This window comes from Syzygium oleosum, unplaced genomic scaffold, assembly GCF_021117445.2.
Source record: "Syzygium oleosum isolate NSW1041296 unplaced genomic scaffold, Sole_v2.1 Sole_v2.47, whole genome shotgun sequence".
Taxonomy (NCBI): Eukaryota; Viridiplantae; Streptophyta; class Magnoliopsida; order Myrtales; family Myrtaceae; genus Syzygium; species Syzygium oleosum.
In genome coordinates this window covers 733,720-760,750 of record NW_026607531.1, presented here as the reverse complement: position 1 = coordinate 760,750, position 27,031 = coordinate 733,720, and the positions used below count along the sequence as shown (strand labels likewise).

General features: G+C 43.9%; 2 protein-coding genes, 1 long non-coding RNA gene and 3 pseudogenes across 3 annotated transcripts; 3 read left to right on the top strand and 3 right to left on the bottom strand.

Annotated features, from left to right (window-relative positions):
• Nucleotides 1-337: 337 nt before the first annotated feature.
• On the top strand, nucleotides 338-4,475 carry LOC130136628 (probable aspartyl protease At4g16563; annotated as a pseudogene).
• Nucleotides 4,476-8,093: 3,618 nt separating this feature from the next.
• On the bottom strand, nucleotides 8,094-8,654 carry LOC130136627 (protein NUCLEAR FUSION DEFECTIVE 4-like). Its single transcript, XM_056306728.1, has one exon. It carries the CDS (start codon nucleotides 8,622-8,624, stop codon nucleotides 8,094-8,096), a length of 531 nt encoding a protein of 176 aa, XP_056162703.1. The 5' UTR covers nucleotides 8,625-8,654.
• A 736-nt stretch (nucleotides 8,655-9,390) lies between these two features.
• On the bottom strand, nucleotides 9,391-10,328 carry LOC130136626 (protein NUCLEAR FUSION DEFECTIVE 4-like; annotated as a pseudogene).
• Nucleotides 10,329-13,045: 2,717 nt separating this feature from the next.
• LOC130136625 (probable aspartyl protease At4g16563) lies at nucleotides 13,046-15,583 on the top strand (annotated as a pseudogene).
• A 3,608-nt stretch (nucleotides 15,584-19,191) lies between these two features.
• LOC130136664 (uncharacterized) lies at nucleotides 19,192-20,187 on the top strand. The gene is made up of 2 exons (XR_008815451.1): nucleotides 19,192-19,456; nucleotides 19,836-20,187. It is a non-coding gene; the product is annotated as an uncharacterized LOC130136664 (long non-coding RNA).
• Nucleotides 20,188-24,755: 4,568 nt separating this feature from the next.
• Nucleotides 24,756-25,403, bottom strand: LOC130136624 (protein NUCLEAR FUSION DEFECTIVE 4-like). The gene has a single exon (XM_056306726.1). It carries the CDS (start codon nucleotides 25,395-25,397, stop codon nucleotides 24,756-24,758), a length of 642 nt encoding a protein of 213 aa, XP_056162701.1. The 5' UTR covers nucleotides 25,398-25,403.
• Nucleotides 25,404-27,031: the final 1,628 nt, after the last annotated feature.

Sequence of the window (27,031 nt, the reverse complement as noted above, 5' to 3'; positions counted from 1 at the left end):
GTGGTGGGAAAAAAATAAAAAAAGTGATCCGTTCCATTTCCGGTTCCCCAGTTTCACCTTTGGAGCCGGACCGGATCGCAACCGATCATCCTAATACGAAGGGATTTGTTCCCACGAATGAGATTGACTGAACAATCTCAGTGGGCGAATGCTAGACTTTCCCGGCGATTTGTCTTCTTCTTATTCCCTTAGAACCCACGTTGCATGCTCAAGAATTCTGACCACGTGACCACCGCTTTGATGCTCGGTTAAGATTCCCACCAAGGGTCACCGGCACAATGCTTGAACGAGATGTATAAACGATGCCAAGGTGTTCACGGTGAGATAAGGCAGGAATATGCAGATCGCCGGGCTGGAAGGTCAAAACCTGCAAGGGAGAAGAACTGAACGTGGCTGCTTGGAGCGTCGGAGATTCGTCGGATCAGGTGGGGTGAGTGCAAAACAGGACCAATCATGCAGAGGCAGCAAGGAGCGGTGTGACGTGGCTCGCAAGGATGCAGCTCGTGTCCGACGCGGCGATTGTGAAGCAGTGCTGGGCGTGACAAGGCTGGGGACGCCAAGCCAGGACGGTGATCTGGACTGGGGGCGTCGAGAAGGTTGCAATGTGTGGCCGAGGAACCTGCAAGAATTACCTGGACGATTGGGGCTCGCTCATGCCTTCATGCTCCCAGCTCTCAACAACTTTTCTCGATTTTTCTCTTCTGGCCGTGAATTCTCTCCCTGTTTTTCTCTTCACGATTTTCTTTTTCTCTCAATGGTGGCCGTGTATGTCAATTTTTGTGGCCTCCTCTTCATGTCCGTGTACGCTCCTTAAATAGCCAGTATCCCGGGCTCCACTTGATCATCAAAATATATTCTTCGTATCGTGCAAATAATAATATTCAATGGAGTCCAGCTTGCGAAAATTCTTCCCAAACTCTCCGTAAGATATTATCTCCACTCATTGCCTTTTGCACCCTCCTCCAGCTCAGTGTTTAATATCTTGCTGATCTCGTCTCTCGCTCGCTTTCTTTATTCATCAAAATTTTGATGGATCAATTAACTTCCATAAAGAGTAAAGATTTCTCAATTTGCTTGACAGGTGCAACGCCCATGCAATTTTTGAGATTATGGTGAATATTCAACGGGCTTGGCTGAATTCCACATTCTTGTGGACTTAGCACAAATTAACTCGGAATTTCCCTCACTTGAATCCATTCGTCGCCGGTCCAATTTAAATGCAACCATATGAGCCGATGAAAATGCTTCTACTATCTATATGCTATGCCATCTAAATATATTATTTTTTATTTAGGGGTTAAAAATTAATCTGTAATTTTTGTGCAAATATTTTCAAATGGTAAGCCAAAATTTAGGTGTCAACATTGTTTTATCAGTATCTTGTGCAGCAAACTGTAGATGGATCTGGAATTTTTCCACTCTGTACAAATTGCATTGGACAGGTGGTAACTTGGCGGTGAAGCTGCGATTGTTTGCTGATTTGAGTTAATGATGGGTCTCACTTGAACAATGGCTTGATGGTCTATCCTATTTATGCAAAGAAGAGCAAAGGACCTAATCATCATCACCCACTTTCCGTCGGTGAAAGGACGGGTTTAGAAGTAATGTCAAAGATGGACCAACGGTCCTCAATCGGCATGGGTTCTCCTAAATCCTTACCTTGCGCGACATTTGAATAGTCAATTTTAGTTTCAATTAATCCTACAAGAATTATAAATGAGGAGTCGCTACTAGCCTAGTGGGGTGAGCTAAAAACCAAATGAGTTATAGGAGTATACCTCACTTCGTACACAACCAGAAATGTAGGGTCGGGGACTTGATTACGCCAATTCTAACTAATGCTCTTCGATACCTAAACTTGATTATTTGTTAGTCCAAGCAGTCTTTTTACAAAATTATGAATCCTAAGATCTCGCCTGCTAGGTGTCCATGAGATTTTTTATTGGTGTTTATTATGATCCTAGAAACGGTAACCTAACCATTCGGCTAAAGAAAGCAAATCACAACATAGGAAAAAAATATAAAAGAATCACAATCAATTGGTATAAGAAAGTAATGAAGAGTGAGAAAAAAGGTAAAGTGCAGTAAGGTAACCCGATAAGGGTTGGCCAAATAATATGACACGGCCTCGTTATTAAGCCCGAGACAGCAACCTCCATGAGCTTAGTTTAAATCAAATTCAATTTTCTAAAGAAACTAAATTTCTTATATCTAAACTAGAGAAAGTATCTGACAAAAAAAAAACAAACGAGAGAAAGTCATGAATTTTCGTACGTATTATATAAATGAAGCTAAATTAATTCTAATGCTAAAATCTAACAGCCTAATAAAGATTTATTTTTCTAATCAATTTTCTAATTTTTCTTCTATTTTTTGGATTTATTTTTATTTATTTAGAAATGCGGATAATGCCTAACAAGGATTTCACAAGGACGCAGGCCAGGCCTTTGAGCTCGGTCCGCGTATCACAATCGAGGATGAACTTTGCAAGTCCAAGTAGCAATCACCTTCGACCACCAGACCGACGCCATAGCCATCGTCACCGGCGAGCCGACTAATATGGAACAAACAGAGATCGGCCATGGTGCACATTAATAACTTTGGCTTGTTCTCCTCTTCGACGGCGGCAATTCAATCACCGCGAGAGCACACCGAGCACCAAAGGATAAAAAATGAAATGATCAGATTCATCTTCGGTGATGATGAATATGAGTGAGATTAAGTTGGGACGATAACAAATCAATCACTCACAAGCTATCTATATCAACATGTTGAGCACATTTTCAAGTCAGGCAAAATCTCGGACTAATTTGGATTCATATTCTGAGAGGCATTTTATCAAGCACGTTATATGCAATCAGTGAAGGAATGACAGAAAAGCACAATGACCCTTGATTAGAGTCCAAATCCAAAACAAAATCAGCCAACGATGTCTGTAATTGCTAAAAAAAATACACTCGAATGGATGGAGTCGATTCCAGATTGATTCAGAGTATATCATTTCGCTTCTGTTCCATTCATCAAAACAGAGTATAATCGGGAGTACCTGGTTTATCAGTAACGCTCGCTTTGGTGACCGCAGCCCTCACCACCGTCTTCGAACAGAACCACAACTGGCGATGGAAATTTTTAGACGAGATCTCAGATCTTCATTTCTCACCGACGGAGAATAAAGAGAAGCAGAGCAAGAAATGCACGTCTTAGGAGCGCTGAGGAGCCGCGGCAATGAATGCTTCAATCAATATTCAAATCGTTCAAGCTTTCGGCTACAGCCTACAGCGAGAAGACAACGTAGCTTTGAACTAAATCTTCATGGACAGTTAGCAGCGACCTCGTCTGGTTCCCTTGCGCTCCTTTCAACTGCATCCTCTGCGAGGGCAAGCCCAACCCCAACCCCAACCGCCACAACCCCGTCGTTACCCTCAACCTTTCCTCCACCTGCATGCGCGGCCGCTCACTCCTCTCTCTCCTCCTCCGACCTCTGCGCTGCTGCTTGCTGCCCCCTTGAGTCCAACAAAATCTCCAGACTGTGCCTCCTTCTCTTGCCCATCCTTTTACTATGCCGACGGAGACGGCAGCTTCACTGCCACCCTGTATCGCCACTCCATTTCCATACCGACGTCTCCTCCTGCCTTAGTCCTTCGTAATTTCACCTTCGGGTGTGCCCACCCGGCCCTTGGAGAGCCGGTCGGAGTCGCCGGGTTCGGCCGAGGCTCCCTTTCTTTGCCAGCTCGCTCGCTTGTTAACCCTTGTTGGGCAACCGGTTTTCTTATTGTTTGGTGTCTCACTCTTTCGAGCTGGACCGAGTTTGCCGGCCGAGCCCTCTCATCCTAGGGCGGAAGGAGAAAGCGTTTAGCAACGACGAGGCGGAGTTCGTGTAGCCGAGATGCTCGACAACCCGAAGCATCGGTACTTCTACTGCATCAGGCTGCAGGGGATATCCGTGGACCGGAAGCATATTCCGGCGGCGGAGAAATTGAGGGCAGTGGACGGCCACGGGAATGGCAGAATGGTGGTCGACTCGGGGACGACGTTCACCATGCTGCCTGCGGGCCTGTACGGCTCGTTGGTCGCCAAGTTTGAGCGACGGCTCAGCCGAGTCCATAAGCAAGCGAGAGAAATAGAAGACGAGACCGGGCTGAGCCCGTGCTGCTACTTCGACAGCGACGCAATGACGAGCGCGCCTCCTGTTACATTGCATTTCGTGGGGCAGGGGTCCAGAGGTGGTGCTTCCCAGGAGGAATTATCTCTACGACTTCATGGACGGTGGCAACGGCAGCAGGAGGCGGTCGCGAGTTGGGTGCTTGATGGTGATGAACGGTGGGGATGAGGCCGAGGCGGAAGACAGGCCCGAGGCAACCATGGGGAATTATCAGCAACAGGGTTTTGAGGTGGTTTACGACCTGGAGAAGCAAAGGGTCAGGTTTGCCTGACGGCGCTGCGGGTCCCTGTGGAACGGCATCAACCAACACTAGGCACACGGCTGCATTGACATTCGGTCTACGGTCGACGGTCACCGGTCAGGATCATTTGATCCCAGGTGAATAAGATAATTTACTCCTTTCGAGCGTTCCAAGCCGGTGGAGGGGAAATGTGAAGTCGGTGTAAAGTTCCTGTTACTGTACAGCTTCCTTTTGGTACAGCAGTGAAGGAATAGTTGATCAAATTAGTGAATATTTTCAGGGGAAAGTATTGTTGATAGTGTTCATATTGGAATCAATTGGAGAAGTGCAATAAATCGTCCTACGTGCACGGCCAATGCTAATGTAATAATTTTTAATAATTTTTTTTTTTCAAATTTTTTTATTTTTTCTTTTTTCTTTTCTTCCTTCTTTTCCTTTTTTTTTTCCCCACAATGGCCGACGAGGCCATGGCTGCCTTCCCCCATGGCCGCGCCTCGCGATTTGGGCACAAGACAATCTCACCCAACCTCACCGGCCAAGGGGCAAAGGCGGACATGGCCTGGCCAGCCGTGGGCAAGGCCACCTTCGCCCATGGCCTTTGCCTACTTTAATTGTCGAGTAAAGTCGCTTTTTGATTTCAAGTGAGTGAGAGTTTGTAATAGTGAACCAAATTCACTTACAGAAATACAGGTAAGTTTTTCTTCTTCTTCTCACTTTTGTTCTCACGAAATAATTGTTATTTGCGGTTGTTTTCTTTCATGGGCTCTTTCAAGGTTAATGGGCTGGGTTAGCCCATCATGGGCGGCCCATTTATTTACAAAACCCATCAGGGTCCATCGAAGCGTCGAGTTGGGTTCGTGTGTGAACGAAGGAAGTAGGGTTCGCGTGCGTTCTATGCGGGCGGGGGGCTCGGGTTCCTGCAAGGAAGCAAACTCGTTCTGACGAGAGAGTTTGTGCAAATCTCTATTGAGGAAATGAAATCTCGACTCGATAGCTTGTGCTTGTCAAAGTATTCGTGCAATTACATTGCCTGTTTGGAGTGAAAACAACATGTTTTCCCAAGCCGTTCCAGCGAAAACAATAATCTAGGCAGCACACAAGACTAAAAACGATCTAGGTTTCCGGAAATATATTTACCTCTTCGGGAGCGCATCTCCCCACGGTACATAAATCTTTGTTCCCACTTCAACCCTTTTTCTTTTTCCCCTAAAGTTTTTTCATTAGTCATGTGGACCTAAGTACATCCTTAAAATATTCTCTCTTGGTCCTCGTCCGAATTTTGAGATCATTGGGGATAAAAAATTTACATAGGGTATTCCCTCTCGATGGGAAAGAAAAAGATACCGGAGAATTGAATGTACGAGGCCAATTTTTGTCCCAATAAACCCTTTTCATTTACCTAAATTCTCTTTATTAGTAATGTGGATCTAAGCATGTTCTTGAAAGATTTCATTTCGGTTATTATCCGAACCTCAGGGTCACTAAAATGAAAAACTTCTGAAGGATATTCCCTCTTCATGGGAAATAAAAATATACCTAGAGAATTAGGAATGCGAGGCCAATTTTTGTTCCCGCTAAACCCTTTTCTTTTTGCCTAAAGTCTCTTTATTAGTCGTGCACTCACATATAAAAGCTTTTGTGCAAAAAGGGGGAAAAGGAGAAGTTTCACAGGATTCTGCGCGACGTGCTTTTTCATCCTTCGGAGAAACGAGTCGCCACCGTGTCGTCGTGAAATTTCGTTCTACGCGGGGCGATCATGAAACGGAAACTCTCGCGTCCATCGGCGTAACGAAACGACCTCTCTTGCCGAAATCAAGAACCCTGTACACTTTAAAAGCAGAATCGTTTTACATTTTACAAGTGAAAGCATGCTCGATGAGAGGACAGTTTCCACTTTAAAAGCAAGTAATTACACGCCTTACAAAGATAAAAGTGAATGACAAAGTGTGCCTCGGTTTTCTATGGTCATCGAGACACTTCGGTGTCGCAATCACATACATTAGGTACACTTTTATTTTCAAGATATTCACTCTTGCCAACTGCCCACCTGAATTTAGGTAGCGTGGCAATAGAATGATGGGCTTCAAATTACCAAGTTTTCTCGAATTTTAGTGTGAAATTATAACTTACAGATGCGTTTATTTTCGCGAAAAATGAATGATCTGCAAAAATATTTCCCTAAAATAATCGTTCATATCGCCCGAAATAATTAGCCAATGGAAATGATTTAACGGTCGACAACGATTTATGTCCGAATATTTTCGTAGATGATGTAAATAAAACATCCGATCATCCCGTCCCTTTCGCTCCGCATTATATAATACGGTCCGCCGGGTGAACAAAATGTTGCTATAACACGACATGCAACTACATAAAGCCTCGTAACAACGTAGCTTAATTAAATCCTAGTGAAATATCAATTTGTGTTCCGGCCTGTACACACGCACTCCCAAAAGCAACAATAAATAGATTAATTAAATTAAGAAAAAAAGGGATGGGACAAGGAGGAGATCACATCAATTATGACGTCAGGAGTGAGATGTCACGGATGAGATGCTTTGGACAAGAGAGGGGCTGCTTGCGGTCCCGTGAGCTGGGGTCGGAGATATCCGACGAGTCCACGGTTCAATCTCAGCCTCATGCACATAAGTCAGAGTCCAAAAATTCTCACTCTCTCAATATCGCGATCAAATGATAACCGAGCTCTTCGTCTCGATTGATCTCATGGATATGCACGCACGTTTAAGGAACGTGATCCCCGACTCGATTATAGCCGGAAGATATTTCGTGATTTGAATCTCAAAACCTAGTATATCCAAATCGAGCACGCGTAATGCCTCGTAAGGTTAGATGAGTTTTGCTATCATTATTACTTTCTTATGAATCATTTCGAGCTTATTAGGGAGAAATAAAATTGTGACGAATGCATCTCATCGAGACATATGTATGGTATTTGTTAGTGCAAATTCGATTTTCTAGTTGGGATTGTATGTTGTGGTTGGAATCGTGGCACGTTTTATTGTCCTGTTCAAGCGAGCAGCATAAAAACAATAGTCAATGAGTCAAAAGATCAGTTTTTTTTAGGATAATGCTGTGAGGTACGAACACAAAGAATTATCACTCGACAAATTAGTATGGTTGAAAAGCAATAAATAATATATCATATTACTCATAATTCATTACGTGAGATTTAAAGAGAAGTTGCGTCCACGCTAAAGTATCTTAGTAGTCATGTGCATTATCATGTGGGCCCGTAAGACTATATGGCCATTGTATCGAGTTATCGAGTCGAGTATCATAAATAGTGTCAATGCAATACTTGTGTTTTTCTTTTAGTGACATGGTAACAGTCCGATTAATACCCCAATGTTCAAAAACCGCACATTGAACTTGCACTTTAGATTCCGACCAAAAAAACACTTGTATCTTAGATTAGGTGAATTATATAATGCCGATTTCTCGATCAATAACACATACATACATGTCCAGGAATTTTTTTTTCCTTGAGCGAAGATATTTGGCAAAATAAAAGAAAAGGTGTGTATCCTAACTCGTATTGAAGAGTGCATTCGTTTAGTTAGCTACTACTTCTCTATACTTCTTGAATAAAACTTGCGCGTACGTGCGTACAAGACTAAAGCTAGGACAGCCCCGAGTAAGCACAGACATCCCCAGATGACAAACGTCGTGCTATAACACTCCATCCCCATGCACTTCCCGTCGCCGCCTCGCTGGCTGCGGTAGAGCAACGCCGCGGCATATCCAAAGACGAAGGACCCAATCGGGATGTTGGTGACAAGGATGTTGTTGTACGTGAGCACCGCCATCATCGGCATCTGCACTGGGGCCATCACGTCCATCTCTGTGGTGACCACCACCGAGCTCTTCGGGACCAAGAACTTCGGCGTGAACCAAGATGACAAACGTCGTGCTATAACACTCCATCCCCATGCACTTCCCGTCGCCGCCTCGCCGGCTGCGGTAGAGCAACGCCGCGGCGTATCCGAAGACGAAGGACCCAATCGGGATGTTGGTGACAAGGATGTTGTGGTTCACACCGAAGTTCTTGGTCCCGAAGAGCTCAGTGGTGGTCGCCACGGAGATGGACGTGATGGCCCCAGTGCAGATGCCGATGATGGCGGTGCTCACGTAGAGAGCCGCCGTGGCAGGGCTGAGTAGCAGCAAGTAGGCACCGACCATCGGTGCCATCAGTACCGCCATTGATGCCGGTCTCGACACCACGTACTTTCTGCTGAAACAGGAAGAAAAAGAAAAATATTCACTTTATGGTTTAGCTTTTGGACCATGACTTAAAGTGTCAGGACGTTAAAGAACGTTGTCCCAAAAGCTTTAGTGTCCGTTCAAATGTAACAGACATTGATCCTCGCTCCAACATTGGAACAAAAGAGCCAACTTTTCACCTAAAAGTGGACGGACAAAAATGCAAGACAGCGATAATTCATACGGCGAATTTCTTCGAGTAATGTAATATTATGTCATCCGATGCAAGCACATACGTGAAAACAGTTTCTTATAATCGACATGCACTGAACAATATCTTATCTTCGTATGCATAGAAATCTCTTATGGAGAACGTGCCTAACATCTCTTGTAGAAATCTCTTCTCTTATCAGGCTTCGATCCCTCCCTGCCTTCGAGCGGCCTGGCTCGCATGTGTTTTCACTAGCTAGGAAATAAGGACAATTAATGCTGAATGCCATGAAGTCTAGACTTAAAGTCCACACCCGATCAAGCAAGACATTTATGTGCAAATGCCATGGTTGTCCGTCCACTTCAAACTATGGACTAGTTGATGAACTCCACCATCTACCAGGTGAGGCTACGTGGTGCGATCGACAACTTCCGCTCCACCGGCTCGCCGTCGGGCTCACCACCATCTCCAAATTTTGAGCGCCGGTGTCTACACGGATATAGTGGACGCCGCACTCAACAAGCGCGGCGTAGGCGGGGCTAGAGCTAAAGCATATCACTTCTCAATTCGGTCCCGCCAATGGCCGTGCGCATTTTTGCCCGCCCTGGACCGTCTCGCATTGACAACCCGAACTAAAGGCGCGGTGGCTAGCGACACGGCCATTGGCAGGACTCAATTGAGAAGCAGATATGCTTTAGCTCTAGCCCCAGTCCCGCCGCGCTTGTTGAGTGCGGCGTCAACTATATCCGTGCAGACACCGCGCTCGCCCCTTGGTAGATGGTGGTGAGCCCGACAAAAGGCGGCGGTGGAGCGGGAAGTTGTCGATCGCGACCACGTAGCACACCGTGTTGATCCAGCAGATGCTTTTCCCGGCGAGGACGGCAAGGAGAAACATCCCGGGGTACGAGACCGAGGTGACCTTGCCAGACACGAAGAGGTACTGGATGCCGTTCCCGGCAAGCCCAAGCAACGCGCCCACCAGAGGACGAGCCGAGCGGGAGGTACACCGCAGCGATCCCGAGAACCACCCCAACAGCTTGCCCGCGTCGGAGGCGAAGGCGAGGTTGTTGAGCTGGACCTGGGAGATGTAGAGGACTTGCTTGAGCTGCGACTGCGAGGAGTATGCCGGGAAGTTGGTGTTCGTCCCAGCGATGGTCTGGAGCCAGATCACGGCCACGAGGCAGAGCCACTGGGCCAGTGATGGAGGCATCGTTCTCGGTTAATATTTGCTCCAAGTGTTGCGCGCAGGTCCTCCTTTTATAACATCGGGCAGCGACGAGAACAGAAACAGACTGACAAAACAAAAGGACAGAGGAAAGATGGACGACGGCGAGGATCCCGTACAAGGTTTCTAAGGAGGGAGATGGAGGTTGGGGAGGGACAAGCAGAGAGGGATGCAGCGAGAGATCGACGATGTGTCTTTTCAATGGACATGTGGCTCTGCCGAAGACAATGTGATCACGCGAAGGCCATCACCTTTGAGCCCCCGTTAATGGTTCCCTGAGGTGGGTGTGTGCCAAGTCCAAGAAGGGCTTATATAGTGATCTCTCTTCGGGTCCTGTACGGTTGGGGCATGACTGAAACGGATTCCCAGAAATCGCGAAAAAAGGGGAACACATTCTTTAGATGCAGCTCGTGTCCGACGCGGCTATTGTGAAGCAGTGCCGGGCGTGACAAGGCTGGGGGAGTCGAGAAGGCTGCAATGCGTGACCGAGGAACCTGCAAGAATTACCTGGACGATTGGGGCTCGCTCATGCCTTCATGCTCCCAGCTCTCAACAACTTTTCTCGATTTTTCTCTTCTGGCCGTGAATTCTCTCCCTGTTTTTCTCTTCACGATTTTCTTTTTCTCTCAATGGTGGCCGTGTATGTCAATTTTTGTGGCCTCCTCTTCATGTCCGTGTACGCTCCTTGAATAGCCAGTATCCCGGGCTCCACTTACTTGACCATCAAAATATATTCTTCGTATCGTGCAAATAATAATATTCAATGGAGTCCAGCTTGCGAAAATTCTTCCCAAACTCTCCGTAAGATATTATCTCCACTCGTTGCCTTTTGCACCCTCCTCCAGCTCAGTGTTTAATATCTTGCTGATCTCGTCTCTCGCTCGCTTTCTTTATTCATCAAAATTTTGATGGATCAATTAACTTCCATAAAGAATAAAGATTTCTCAATTTGCATGACAGGTGCAACGCCAATGCAATTTTTGAGATTACGGTGAATATTCAACGGGCTTGGCTGAATTCCACATTCTTGTGGACGCAGCCCAAATTAACTTGGAATTTCCCTCACTTGAATCCATTCGTCGCCGGTCCAATTTAAATGCAACCATATGATCCGATGAAAATGCTTCTACTATCTATATGCTATGCCATCTAAATATATTATTTTTTATTTAGGGGTTAAAAATTAATCTGTAATTTTTGTGCAAATATTTTCAAATGGTGAGCCAAAATTTAGGTGTCAACATTGTTTTATCAGTATCTTGTGCAGCAAACTGTAGATGGATCTGGAATTTTTCCACTATGTACAAATTGCATTGGACAGGTGGTAACTTGGCGGTGAAGCTGTGATTGTTTGCTTATTTGAGTTAATGGCTTGATGGTCTATCCTATTTATGCAAAGAAGAACAAAGGACCTAATCATCATCACCCTCTTTCCGTCGGTGAAAGGACGGGCTTAGAAGTAATGCCAAAGGTGGACCAACGGTCCTCACTCGACACGGGTTCTCCTAAACCCTTACCTTGCGCGACATTTGAATAGTCAATTTTAGTTTCAATTAATCCTACAAGAATTATAAATGAGGTGTCGCTACTAGCCTAGTGGGGTGGGCTAGAAACCAAATGAGTTATAGGAGCATACCTCACTTCCTACACAACCAGAAATGTAGGGTCGGGGACTTGATTACGCTAGTTATCTAACTAATGATCTTCGATACCTAAACTTGATTATTTGTTAGTCCAAGCAGTCTTTTTACAAAATTATGAATCATAAGATCTCGCCTGTTAGGTGTCCATGAGATTTTTTATTGGTGTTTATTATGATCCTAGAAACGGTAACCTAACCATTCGGCTAAAGAAAGCAAATCACAACATAGGAAAACAATATAAAAGAATCACAATCAATTGTTATAAGAAAGTAATGAAGAGCGACTAAAAGGGTAAAGCGCAGTAAGGTAACCTGATAAGAGTCGGGCAAATAATATGACACGGCCTCGTTATTAAGCCCGGGACAGCAACCTCCATGAGCTTAGTTCAAATCAAATTCAATTTTCTAAAGAAACTAAATTTCTTATGTCTAAACTAGAGAAAGTATCTGACCAAAAAAAAAACCAGAGAAAGTCATGAATTTTCGTAAGTATTATATAAATGAAACTAAATTAATTGTAATGCTAAAATCTAACAACCTAAAAAGATTTATTTTTCTAACCAATTTTCTAATTTTTCTTCTATTTTCGGATTTATTTTTATTTTTATTTATTCAGAAATGCGGATAATGCCTAACAAGGATTCCATAAGGGCGCAGGCCAGGCCTTTGAGCCCGGTCCGCGTATCACAATCGAGGATGGACTTTGCAAGTCCAAGTAGCAATCACCTTCGACCACCAGACCGACGCCATAGCCATCGTCGGCGGCGAGCCGACTAATATAATATGGAACAATCAGAGATCGGCCATGGTGCACATTAATAACTTTGGCTTGTTCTCCTCTCCGACGGCGGCCATTCAATCACCGCGAGAGCACACCGAGCACCAAAGGATAAAAATGAAATGATCAGATTCGTCTTCAGTGATGATGAATATGAGTGAGATTAAGTTGGGATTATAACAAATCAATCGCTACTAAGCTATCTATATCAACATGTTGAGCAAATTTTCAAGTCAGGTAAAATCTCGGACCAATTTGGATTCATATTCTCAGAGGCATTTTATCAAGCACGTTATATGCAATCAGTGATGGAATGACAGCAAAGCACAATGACCCTGGATTAGAGACCAAATCCTAAAAAAAAATCAGCCAACGATGTCTGTAATTGCTAAAAAAATTACACTCGAATGGATGGAGTCGATTCCGGATTGATTCAGAGTATATCATTTCGGTTCTTTTCCATTCATCAAAACAGAGTATAATCGGGAGTACCTGGTTTATCGGCGACGCTCGATTTGGTGACCGGAGACCTCACCACCGTCTACGAACAGAACCACAACTGGCGATGGAAATTTTTAGACGAGATCTCAGATCTTCAGTTCTCACCGCCGGAGAACAAAGAGAAGCAGAGCAAGAAATGCGCGTCTCAGGAACGCTGAGGAGCCGCGGCAATGAATGCTTCAATCAATATTCAAATCGTTCAAGCTTTCGGCTACAGCGAGAAGACAACGTAGCTTTGAACTACATCTTCATGGACAGTTAGCAGCGACCTCGTCTGGTTCCCTTGCGCTCCTTTCAACTGCATCCTCTGCGAGGGCAAGCCCAACCCCAACCGCCACAACCCTGTCGTTGCCCTCAACCTTTCCTCCACCTGCATGCGCGGCCGCTCACTCCTCTCTCTCCTCCTCCGACCTCTGCGCTGCTGCTCGCTGCCCCCTTGAGTCCAGCGAAATCTCCAGACTGCGCCTCCTTCTCTTGCCCATCCTTTTACTATGCCGACGGAGACGGCAGCTTCATTGCCACCCTGTATCGCCTCTCCATTTCCATCCCGACGTCTCCTCCTGCTTTAGTCCTTCGTAATTTCACCTTCGGGTGTGCCCACTCGGCCCTTGGAGAGCCGGTCGGAGTCGCCAGGTTCGGCCGAGGCTCCCTCTCTTTGCCAGCTCAGCTCAGCTCGCTCGCTTGTCGCCCCTGTTGAGCAACCGGTTTTCTTTTTGTTTGGTGTCTCACTCTTTTGACCTGGACCGAGTTTGCCGGCCGAGCCCTCTCATCCTAAGGCCGAAGGAGAAAGCGTTTAGCAACGATGAGGCGGGGAGTTCGTGGACCAATGTTGCACCGACACGTGAAAATGGCCAACGTGTCGGTGTCGGACACGTCGACACGCGTCGGACACGTCGACACGCGTGGACACGCCTCCGACACGCGGTCAACACGGTGTCGGATTTCCGACACGAAGTCAACTCTCCGGACACGCCTCCGACACGCGAGTCCGGCGTGTCCGAAGAGTAAATTTGTAAAAAAATGAAAACAGAGAACAATAAAAGGCGTCCACCTCCAAATTAGGGCTAAAACACGATTGCCTCTGTTCGACCGACGAACTCCCGTCCTCCGCGCCGCTCGCCGCTCGTGCGCGCCGCTCGCGCTCGCCGCTCCCTCTCCCTCTCCCGCTCCCGCTCCCGATCGTGCTCGCCGTCGCGCTCGCTGCTCGCCGCTCGCCGCTCGCCGCTCCCTCTCCCGCTCGCGCTCCCGATCGTGCTCGCCGTCGCGCTAGCCGGACGTGCTCGCGGCTCGCGCTCGCCGGTCGTGCTCGCGGCTCGTGCTCGCCGCTCCCGCTCCCAATCGTGCTCGCCGTCGCGCTAGCCGCTCGCCGCTCCCTCTCCCGCTCGCCGGTCGCTGCAGGTACACCTCTCTGTTTCGAAAGAAATTGTGGAGGCTGGGAACTGGGAAGAAGAGAAGTCGGGGAAGGGGGCGTGTGTGGGTGGGTTTGGGGAAAAGTAAAAAGTGGTGGGCTAGGTCAGATGGGTGGGCTGCGTTTTTTTTTTTCTTATAGGGAGGTCAGATGGGGAGGTCAAATGGATGAGGAAAAGAAATTGTGGTGGACTGCGTCTTTTTTCTTATTAAGAGCCGTGGTAGGTCATTTTATAATTGTGATGGCCTGATTATTATTAGATATGTCATTCTATAATTGTGGTAGGTCATTCTATATTTGTTGATGATGCCCTTGCCCTTACTGCTTATTGATTTGGGTGAATATAATATATAGATATTGGTATTGTGACGGTATTTTTTGTAGAATGACCTCAAATAAGGGTAGCACTTCTTTTTATTGGAACTTAATGGTTTTATGGGTTATAATAAACCAATTGTTTTTGGTCATTATGGTATATTTAATTATTAAAAATATATATTTAATATACGTGTCCCAACTTGTCGGAAAATGGTATTTTTGAGAATTGACGTGTCGCGTGTCGTGTCGCGTGTCGCGTGTCGGTGCAACATAGGTTCGTGCAGCCAGAGATGCTCGACAACCCGAAGCATCCGTACTTCTACGCATCGGGCTGCAGGGGATATCCGTGGACCGGAAGCATATTCCGGCAAATGGAGAAATTGAGGGCGTGGACGGCCACGGAATGGCGGAATGGTGGTCGACTCGGGACGACGTTCACCATGTCGCTCGCGGCCTCGTACGGCTCGTTGGTCGCCAAGTTTGAGCGACGGCTCACCCGAGTCCATAAGCAAGCGAGAGAAATAGAAGACGAGACCGGGCCGAGCCCGTGTCGCTACTCCGACAACGACGCAATGACGAGCGCGCCTCCTGTTACATTGCATTTCGTGGGGCGGGGGTCCAGAGGTGGTGCTTCCCAGGAGGAATTATCTCTACGACTTCATGGATGGCGGCAACGGCAGCAGGAGGCGGTCGCGAGTTGGGTGCTTGATGCTGATGAACGGTGGGGATGAGGCCGAGGCGGAAGACAGGCCCGAGGCAACCATGGGGAATTATCAGCAACAGGGTTTTGAGGTGGTTTACGACCTGGAGAAGCAAAGGGTCAGGTTTGCCTGACGGCGCTGCGGGTCCCTGTGGAACAGCCTCAACCAACGCTAGGCACACGGCTGCATTGACGTTCGGTCTATGGTCGACGGTCACCGGTAAGGGTCATTTGATCCCAGGTGAATAAGATAATTTACTCGTTTTGAGAGTTCCAAACCGGTGGAGGGGAAATGTGAAGTTGGTGTAAATTTCCTGTTACTGTACAGCTTCCTTTTGGTACAGCAGTGAAGGAATAGTTGATCAAATTAGTGAATATTTTCAGGGGAAAGTATTGTTGATAGTGTTCATATTGGAATCAATCGGAGAAGTGCAATAAATCGGATCGAATGAGGAGTTTTGATTATAGGACCTAAGAGCAACACATAGGTGAAAAAAAAATAATAATAACAAGGGTGTTATTCATGAATATCTTAAAGACGATAGTCATGATCACTGAACGCGATAATATCGCATATCAATACACTTTGAAAATTGAGGAATGCATGTTTCGCTTACTTCGATAAAAAATCGTTATGTTTTCATAGCACAATGGCTATTTCTCTTTTTAGCTGGCGATACTTTGAATGGTCAAGTTTTTTGTACTAAAGTATGTTTAACAAATGTGCCGACACCCGTGCGGGGGTTCCCTGGGTTATCAAAAAAAAAAAAATGTGCCGACACACTCGCTGGCGAAAGATTGAAGTATTTCGTGAATGATTATTACTCTGTCACCTCTTTTCTTGCCCAACCATCTAAGAGGATGCATGGCCGGTCAGAGCAATCAATTGAACAAGCTCTATGTTGGATTCATTTCGTTTGATTTATCTCGATAAGTGGGTTGTTCGAAATTACAAATTTCCCGCGTATCAATCACAAATATTTGAGAAAAATTCAATTTTGGAAGCACTTATATGCATATCAAAGGAAAAGGAAATGAATAATTTATTAGTTCTTTCGGTGGTCGAGAAAATTCCTTTGTCGTCATGCACGTTTTTTGCATGATTGTGCATTCAGTCGGCAAGATGATGAAGGCTCGAAGTTTGATTTTTTCTTTTCTTTTATTAAGAAAAACTTCTGCCAATTCTTACGCATCTATTCAGTGGTACATACTTCTTTCCATTTTTATGATGTTAATGTAAAAGAGTTTATTGAAGGGGGGAGTTCAATCCGCTCAGCATGGTCCTCTAAATCTTGGAGAATATAAATAAGAGGATTTTACTAAAAATTGTTCCATATCTTCTTTTTTTTTCAGTTTTAATGCATTCAACGTCATAGGACATGATTTTTTATTAAATATACTTAACAAATGTTTTCGGACCGCTCGTCGTCCATAGAGAAAATGAAAAAAAAAAGGAAATTTTTTTTAAAAAAATCTACTCTACGTCTAGTCTTGGACTCTTGGCTGTCCTTTATAGGGGGATTGACCCATGTTGCTCTGCATATGTACGAGAATACTTCTGGCATTTTTTACGGCCCTTCCTGGATTCTTCAGGCCTGGATTAAGCTTTACATTCCTTCAATATTTTCGGATACCAAGTTACCGCTGCCTAGTGGAAACAAAGCCACTCCATATTTTCCAACTTTTTTGGCATGTCCGGTGAGACCTTTGTGGTTCGATTTGAGGAAGCGTTAGTGGCGCGAACAATGAATCAGGAGCCCTGCAGTGCCGCTGGTGAGGATAATCATTAATCAATCTTATAATTGAATAACTGACCAGATTTCTCTCATTAATCGATCTTATAATTCAAAATAATCTCCGTAGAGCCAAGAATCGTCGTAAACGTCATTTATGACTATCCTGAGTCCTCAAACATCTGGAATGGGGATTTTTTTGAACCAGGCGATTGGACCACGTTATTCTTTCTGGACCAACTTTGGTTTGACGATACTCTATCGCAATCAATTTTTGACCAAGGAGTGCATTGTATCGATTCTTGGCTAGTTTGAATTGATCTTCACTCAAATATACCTTGGAAGTTATAGCCTATTTTCCATTTATTTTTCAAGTTAATAGACTATCGCCAATAATTAGTGTGCTCAAGAAAGTATTGTACGATGGTCTTATCATGGAATAGATGCAAGGCATGGGGATGTCAAAGATGATTGTCCCAAGGGGCAGTTTTGAACATGACCGGGGATAATCTTCGCCAGTGAATCGTCTGGCCGACGAGAACTTGATAACTTGACCAGATAGTGAAGCATTCCCCCTTCAACATTAGAGTAAATGCATTTTTCGTCGCTAATTTGCCACGAATTTTTCAACGAAAATAGAACATATTAGAATAAATGCGTTTTTTTTTAAATTCGTGGGAAAATAGAACATATTAGAATAAATGCGTTTTTTTTAAAATTCGTGGGAAAATAGAACATATTAGAATAAATGCATTTTTTTTAAATTCGTGGGAAAATTCGTGGCAGATTGCGCCTTTTAGAAAAAAAGGTTTTGACTTTAGCTTGTGCTGCAATTTTGGGGAAGCGGGATGAGGTATGTGGAAAATGGGTAACTGCTGTTAGGTGATTTTTCTATGAAACTGTGGTCAATTTGATTGGGGAAGTGGCTGTGGTGGGTTGATAAGAAAGGGGATAAGTGTGCTTTAGGTTATTGTTGGTTCTTTTTATTCATGATCCGAAAGGAAATTCTTTATTTTTTGCTTTGATATCTTAATGGGTATTTCAGTTGTGATTACGGACTCCAAATGTTAAAGCTCATTTTCTAGAGATGGAATGAAATGCAAGGACTGGCTGTCTTTGGTGGCTATGCATAATGACTATTGGTTGCTCTCTGTGGCCTTCTACTTTGGTGCTCGACTTAACCGCAATGAGAGGTACTTTCTTTTTGCTTGCACTTGCTGAAGATTGTTATTGCATATGCGGCATACTCAAAGGATCTGTTGAGGTCAGTATTGTGATTCTGGGTGCCTTACGTCCCAACTCAGCTAGGCAGCCAGTTAATCAAGCAATTAAGAGATGCCAACATAAATTTAATGGCGCTAGCTTATTCTAGTAAAAACAGCCATTCTGCAATCTTTTCACCAAGTTTGGATTTTGAATTAGGTACAACAACTTGAAGCCATTGGGTTTGGGCAGAAATAAAATGGAGCAGATATGAAACAAATTTGTTTGGGCTGCTTATGTGAAGTGTATTATTTAGTATTTTGCATCTAAATTCCTGTATTTATTGTCAAAAGAATGACTGGTTCCTTCAATCATCATCTCTTCGCTTTGTTAGTCTTTATTGCTGAGAGATCCATAAAGAAAAATGTCCAGTAATGAAACTATTTTCACTGTCCCGGAAAATGGCCTTAGTTCCCACATCTAGAAAGTTAAATAATTATTTGTGTATTGAAACATATTGAATAATAAATATCCATGCGTGGCTTGAATAGATCAACTCTAGTACGACACGGTGTCATGCAGAGATTGCCACAATGTTAAGTACTACCTAGGGTGACTAGAGAAGTTGAGCTGCATTTTAAAAAAAGATGCTTTATATCATGTTCTTTGTGTGAACTGTCATACATGTTTCTTGGTGATGTGGAAGGTGAGGCTGTAGATGCTTCTTTTCCCCTTTGAGGACTTTGTCGTCTCATTTTCTTGTGTATGGTTATATTATGGTGATAGCCTCTTGAGGACTCTCTAAGTTATGGGTTCACAGTAAAGGGATTGGGATTACAAGGTATGAAATACCTGGATGTCCTTTTATAATATATATCTATGTATCTTTAGTACCTTGGTCTCCCCTGATTATGTTGGAGAGTGTGGTTTTGGTTTTGAGGAAGTAACTTAAACATATCGAGAACTTGTAGTAGTAGATTGAACCTAAGCTATTCTACATTGTTTTGGCATGATACTTAGTATTCTTGTTTGAAATAACAGGAGGAAGGATGTTGTATCTTTCTTGGGTAAGTTGGCCAATGAAGGGAAGGATGTTGTATCTTTTTTGGGTAAGTTGGCCAATGAAGAGATGGTCAATGCAATGCATGTTCTGCTTTTGTATCTACGAAGCGCTCTAGATGATGAAAAACCTTCGGTTGCCATACTTATGCTGCACTTTGATCTACTAGTATACTTTCTTGAATATTCATTTTGTAGTTTTTGGGATTTTATTGGATTTTGAATTTGATATTTGTAACTTCTCTTCTTGCCCATTTTTTGAGTTGCATCCGTAAGATATGCCTCGGTGAGTATAACGAAATTTTATGGTGATTAACTTGGTATTGGAATTTGAAGATGCAGTGTGAATTTGCAGATTTAATGAAGCCTACTCTTATTTTTTGGTTATCTATTCCAGAAAATTATGGCTGAGATAACACTTTGGTGCAGGTAGAACCTCGGAAGTACAGCATATACAGAGAGAGGCTGTCGTGGCAATTTCTGCATAAGTTATGCAAATGAGAGGTTGCAACGACATTTCAACTGGCATCTGTTAAAACTGGAGCAGGAAGTGAGCATCACACATGGACCGTATCTTTAGTAGTTTTGTTTAGTATTTATATGCTGGGGATTGTCGCTAAAAGCATGATATTCTTTTTTGATTCATTTTTGTCGTCATTATTTATTATGCAAGATTATTTATTCTCTCATTATGTGTACTATAAAAAAAAATATTTATGTCATTCTTGTGGAAAACGTTGATAAATGTATTTCATTTTCATATTATTATAATATTTTGACATTAAGCACTCAATGTTAAATATAAATTCTAGAAATTAAATTTTCTTTTAATTAGGTTAAAAATCAAAAAATAAAATATTAGATTATGTTTAAATTCATGGCAAAATTCGGATTTTGCCATGAATTTTGTAATGAACTTTGCCACGAATTGGTTTTCGTCGCAAATTACTAACGAAAATTCAAATTTTTGGCTGCCAAAATTTTTGAAAAAAATTTGCGACGAATTTTTTTGTTCGTTGCTAATTTCGTGGGAAATTCATTTTGTCACGAATAATTAGCGACGAATGTTGTTACGATTTTTGCAACTAATAATTAGCGAAGAATTTTGTAACGAATTTAGTCACGAATTTATCTACAAATTTTGCCACGAATTTGTTTTTGTCGCAAATATTACAAACGAAAAATTAAAATTTTTTGTGGCAAAAATTTTCGTCGCCGAATTAGCGACTAATTTTTTTTCGTTGCTAATTTCGTCGGAAATTCGTTTTTGCCACGAAATTTTACCACGAAAATTGAAATTTTTTGTCGTAAAAATTTGCGACGACGATTTTTTGTTCGTCGCTAATTTCGTTGGAAATTCGTTTTCTAACGAATTTTGTTAAATTTTTCGTGGCAAAATTCGTGGTAAAACCCTTGTTTTTTTTCGAAAAAAATTCGCGATTTCCCACGAATTTTGTTTTCGTCGGAAATTACCAACGAAAATTGAAATTTTTTGTCGAAAAAATTCGCGATTTCCCACGATTTTTGCAACGAATAATTAGCGACAAATTTTGCAACGAATTTTCCCACGAATTTAGCCAACAATTTTTTTTTCGTCGCAAATTACCCACGAAAATTGAAATTTTTTGTCGGAAAAATTCGCGATTTCCCACGATTTTTGCGACGACTAATTAGTGACAAATTTTGCAACGAATTTTCCCACAAATTCAGTCACGAAATTTGTTTTCGTTGCAAATTACTAACGAAAATTGAAATTTTTTGTCGCAAAAATTCGATTTGCGACGAATTTTTTTTCGGCCCTAATTTCGTGGGAAATTCATCGTGCCACGAATTTTGCCACGAATAATTAGCGACGAATTTATCCACGATTTTTCCAACGAATTATTAGCGACGAATTTTGCCACGAAATTTTGCAACGAACTTTGCCACGAATTGATTTTCGTCACAAATTACCAACGAAAATTCAAATTTTTTTTTGCTAATTTCGTGGGAAATTTTTTTGTTCGTCGCTAATTTCGTGGGAAATTCATTTGCCACGAATAATTGGCGACAAATGTTGCCACGATGTTTCCAACGAATAATTAGCAACGAATTTGGCAACGAATTTTCCAACAAATTTAGCCACGAATTTATCTACGAATTTTGCAACGAATTTTTTTGCGTCGGAATTTACCAACGAAAAAATAAAATTTTTTGTCGCAAAAATTTCCGACGACGAATTAGCGACGAATTTTTTTCGTCGGAAATTCGTTTTGCCACGAATTTTACCACGAATAATTACCGACGAAGTTTACCACGATTTTTGCAACGAATAATTAGCAACGAACTTTCCAACAAATTTTGCCACGAATTTTGCGACGAAAAAATTTCGTCACAAATTACCAACGAAAATTTAAATTTTCTGTCGCAAAAATTTGCGACGACGAATTACCAACGAATTTTTTTTCGTTGGAAATTCGTTTTCCAACGAATTTTGTCAAATTTTTCGTGGGAAAATTCGTTGAAAAACCCTTGTTTTTTTGTAGTGAAAGCACATTACAAAACGCGGAAAACGTGTCTATTCTATACTTGATTCACCGATCGAGCGAAACATATTACGTAAAGGCACATATCTCTTTACCACGAGATTAAATGAACCTATTGTAGTCTCGAGAGAGAGAGCGATTCTTTAATTGTCGAGTAAAGTCGTTTTTTGATTTTAAGTGAGTGAGAGTTTATGACAGTGAACCAAATTCACTTACTGAATACAATTTGTGTTCCGGCCTGTACACACGCACTCCCAAAAGCAACAATAAATAGATTAATTAAATTAAGAAAAAAGGGATGGGACAAGAAGGAGATCACATCAATTATGACGTCAGGAGTGAGATGTCACGGATGAGATGCTTTGGACGAGAGGGGGGCTGCTTGCGGTCCCGTGAGCTGGGGTCGGAGATATCCGACGGGTCCACGGTTCAATCTCAGCCTCATGCACATAAGTCAGAGTCCAAAAATTCTCACTCTCACTCTCTCTCTCTCTCTCAAGATCGCGATCAAATGATAACCGAGCTCTTCGTCTCGATTGATCTCGTGGATATGCATGCACATTTAAGGAACATGATCCCCGACTCGATTATAGCCGGAAGATATCCCGTGATTTGAATCTCAAAACCTAGTACATCCAAATCGAGCACGCATAATGTCTCGTAAGGTTAGATGAGTTTTGCTATCATTATTACTTTCTCATGAATCATTTCGAGCTTACTAGGGAGAAATAAAATTGTGGCGAATGCATCTCATCGAGACTTATATATGGTATTTGTTAGTGCTAATTCGATTTTCTAGTTGGGATTGTATGTTGTGGTTGGAATCGCGGCACGTTTTATTGTCCTGTTCAAGCGAGCAGCATAAAAACAATAGTCAATGAGTCAAAAGATCAGTTTTTTTTAGGATAATGCTGTGAGGTACGAACACAAAGAATTATCACTCGACAAATTAGTATGGTTGAAAAGCAATGAATAATATATCATATTACTCATAATTCATTACGTAAGATTTAAAGAGAAATTGCGTCCACGCTAAAGTATCTTAGTAGTCATGTGCATTATCATGTGGGCCCGTAAGATTATTTGGCCATCGTATCGAATTATCGAGTCGAGTATCATAAGTCGTGTCAATGCAATACGTTTTTCTTTTAGTGACATGGTAACAGTCTGATTAATACCCCAATGTTCAAAAACCACACATTGAACTTGCACTTTAGATTCCGACCAAAAAAAAACACTTGTATCTTAGATTAGGTGAATTATATAATGCCGATTTCTCGATCAATAACACATACATACATGTCCAGGAATTTTTTTTTCCTTGAGCGAAGATATTTGGCAAAATAAAAGAAAAGGTGTATATCCTAACTCGTATTGAAGAGTGCATTCGTTTAGTGAGCTACTACTTCTCTATACTTCTTGAATAAAACTTGCGCGTACGTGCGTACATGACTAAAGCTAGGACAGGTCCCAAGTAAGCACAGACATCCCCAGATGACAAACGTCGTGCTATAACACTCCATCCCCATGCACTTCCCGTCGCCGCCTCGCCGGCTGCGGTAGAGCAACGTCGCGGCGTATCCGAAGACAAAGGACCCAATCGGGATGTTGGTGACAAGGATGTTGTGGTACTAGAGCACCGCCATCATCGGCATCTGCACTGGGGCCATCACGTCCATCTCCGTGGCAACCACCACCGAGCTCTTCGGGACCAAGAACTTCGGCGTGAACCAAGATGACAAACGTCGTGCTATAACACTCCATCCCCATGCACTTCCCGTCGCCGCCTCGCTGGCTGCGGTAGAGCAACGCCGCGGCGTATCCAAAGACGAAGGACCCAATCGGGATGTTGGTGACAAGGATGTTGTGGTTCACGCCGAAGTTCTTGGTCCCGAAGAGCTCGGTGGTGGTCGCCACGGAGATGGACGTGATGGCCCAGCAGGAGATGCCGATGACGGCGGTGCTCACGTAGAGCGCCGCCATGGCAGTGGCCGAGGAGCAGGAAGTAGGCACCGACCATCGGTGCCATCAGTACCGCCATTGATGCCGGTCTCGACACCACGTACTTTCTGCTGAAACAGGAAGAAAAAGAAAAATGTTCACTTTATGATTTAGCTTTTGGACCATGACTTAAAGTCTCAGGACGTTAAAGAACGTTGTCCCAAAAGCTTTAGTGTCCGTTCAAATGTAACAGACATTGATCCTCGCTCCAACATTGGAACAAAAGAGCCAACTTTTCACCTATAAGTGGACGGACAAAAATGCAAGACAGCGATAATTCATACGGCGAATTTCTTCGAGTAATGTAATATTATGTCATCCGATGCAAGCACATACGTGAAAACAGTTTCTTATAATCGACATGCACTGAACAATATCTTATCTTCGTATGCATAGAAATCTCTTATGGAGAACGTGCCTAACATCTCTTGTAGAAATCTCTTCTCTTATCAGGCTTCAGTCCCTCCTGCCTTCAGAGCGGCCTGGCTCGCATGTGTTTTCACTAGCTAGGACATAAGGACAATTAATGCTGAATGCCATGAAGTCTAGACTTAAAGTCCAGACCCGATCAAGCAAGACATTTACGTGCAAATGCTATGGTTGTCCGTCCACTTCAAACTATGGACTAGTTGATGAACTCCACCATCTACCAAGGGCTGAGCTACGTGGTCGCGATCGACAACTTCCCGCTCCACCGCCGCCTCGCCGTCGGGCTCACCACCATCTACCAAATTTTGAGCGCCGGTGTCTACACGGATATAGTTGACGCCGCACTCAACAAGCGCGGCGTGACTGAGGCTAGAGCTAAAGCATATCTGCTTCTCAATTCAGTCCTGCCAATGGACGTGCGCATTTTTGCCCGCCCCTGGACCGTCTGCATTGACAACCCGAACTAAAGGCGCGGTGGCTAGCGACACGGCCATTGGCAGGACTGAGTTGAGAAGCAGATATGCTTTAGCTCTAGCCCCAGTCCCGCCGCGCTTGTTGAGTGCGGCGTCAACTATATCCGTGTAGACACTGGTGCTCAGCCCTTGGTAGATGGTGGTGAGCCCGACAGCGAGCTGGCGGTGAAGTGGGAAGTTGTCGATCGCGACCACGTAGCACACCGTGTTGATCCAGCAGATGCTTTTCCCGGCGAGGACGGCAAGGAGAAACATCCCGGGGTACGAGACCGAGGCGACCTTGCCAGCCACGAAGAGGTACTGGATGCCGTTCCCGGCAAGCCCAAGCAACGCGCCCACCAGGAGGACGAGCCAGAGCGGGAGGTACACCGCAGCGATCCCCGAGAACCACACCAACAGCTTGCCCGCGTCGGAGGCGAAGGCGAGGTTGTTGAGCTGGACCTGGGAGATGGAGAGGACTTGCTTGAGCTGCGAGGAGTATGCCGGGAAGTTGGTGTTCGTCCCAGCGATGGTCTGGAGCCAGATCACGGCCACGAGGCAGAGCCACTGGGCCAATGATGAAGGCATCGTTCTCGGTTAATATTTGCTCCAAGTGTTGCGCGCAGGTCCTCCTTTTATAACATCGGGCAGCGACGAGAACAGAAACAGACTGACAAAACAAAAGGACAGAGGAAAGATGGACGACGGCGAGGATCCCGTACAAGGTTTCTAAGGTGGGAGATGGAGGTTGGGGAGGGACAAGCAGAGAGGGATGCAGCGAGAGATCGACGATGTGTCTTTTCGATGGACATGTGGCTCTGCCGAAGACAATGTGATCACGCGAAGGCCATCACCTTTGAGCCCCCATTAATGGTTCCCTGAGGTGGGTGTGTGCCAAGTCCAACAAGGGCTTATATAGTGATCTCTCTTCGGGTCCTGTGCGGTTGGGGCATGACTGAAACGGATTCCCAGAAATCGCGGAAAAAGGGGAACACATTCTTTAGATGCAGCTCGTGTCCGACGCGGCTATTGTGAAGCAGTGCCGGGCGTGACAAGGCTGGGGGAGTCGAGAAGGCTGCAATGCGTGACCGAGGAACCTGCAAGAATTACCTGGACGATTGGGGCTCGCTCATGCCTTCATGCTCCCAGCTCTCAACAACTTTTCTCGATTTTTCTCTTCTGGCCGTGAATTCTCTCCCTGTTTTTCTCTTCACGATTTTCTTTTTCTCTCAATGGTGGCCGTGTATGTCAATTTTTGTGGCCTCCTCTTCATGTCCGTGTACGCTCCTTAAATAGCCAGTATCCCGGGCTCCACTTGATCATCAAAATATATTCTTCGTATCGTGCAAATAATAATATTCAATGGAGTCCAGCTTGCGAAAATTCTTCCCAAACTCTCCGTAAGATATTATCTCCACTCGTTGCCTTTTGCACCCACCTCCAGCTCAGTGTTTAATATCTTGCTGATCTCGTCTCTCGCTCGCTTTCTTTATTCATCAAAATTTTGATGGATCAATTAACTTCCATAAAGAATAAAGATTTCTCAATTTGCTTGACAGGTGCAACGCCCATGCAATTTTTGAGATTATGGTGAATATTCAACGGGCTTGGCTGAATTCCACATTCTTGTGGACTTAGCCCAAATTAACTCGGGATTTCCCTCACTTGAATCCATTCGTTGCCGGTCCAATTTAAATGCAACCATATGAGCCGATGAAAATGCTTCTACTATCTATATGCTATGCCATCTAAATATATTATTTTTTATTTAGGAGTTAAAAATTAATCCGTAATTTTTGTGCAAATATTTTCAAATAGTAAGCCAAAATTTAGGTGTCAACATTGTTTTATCAATATCTCGTGCAGCAAACTGTAGATGGATCCGGATTTTTTCCACTATGTACAAATTGCATTGGACTGGTGGTAACTTGGCGGTGAAGCTGTGATTGTTTGCTTATTTGAGTTAATGGCTTGATGGTCTATCCTATTTATGCAAAGAAGAACAAAGGACCTAATCATCATCACCCTCTTTCCGTCGGTGAAAGGACGGGCTTAGAAGTAATGCCAAAGGTGGACCAACGGTCCTCACTCGACACGGGTTCTCCTAAACCCTTACCTTGCGCGACATTTGAATAGTCAATTTTAGTTTCAATTAATCCTACAAGAATTATAAATGAGGTGTCGCTACTAGCCTAGTGGGGTGGGCTAGAAACCAAATGAGT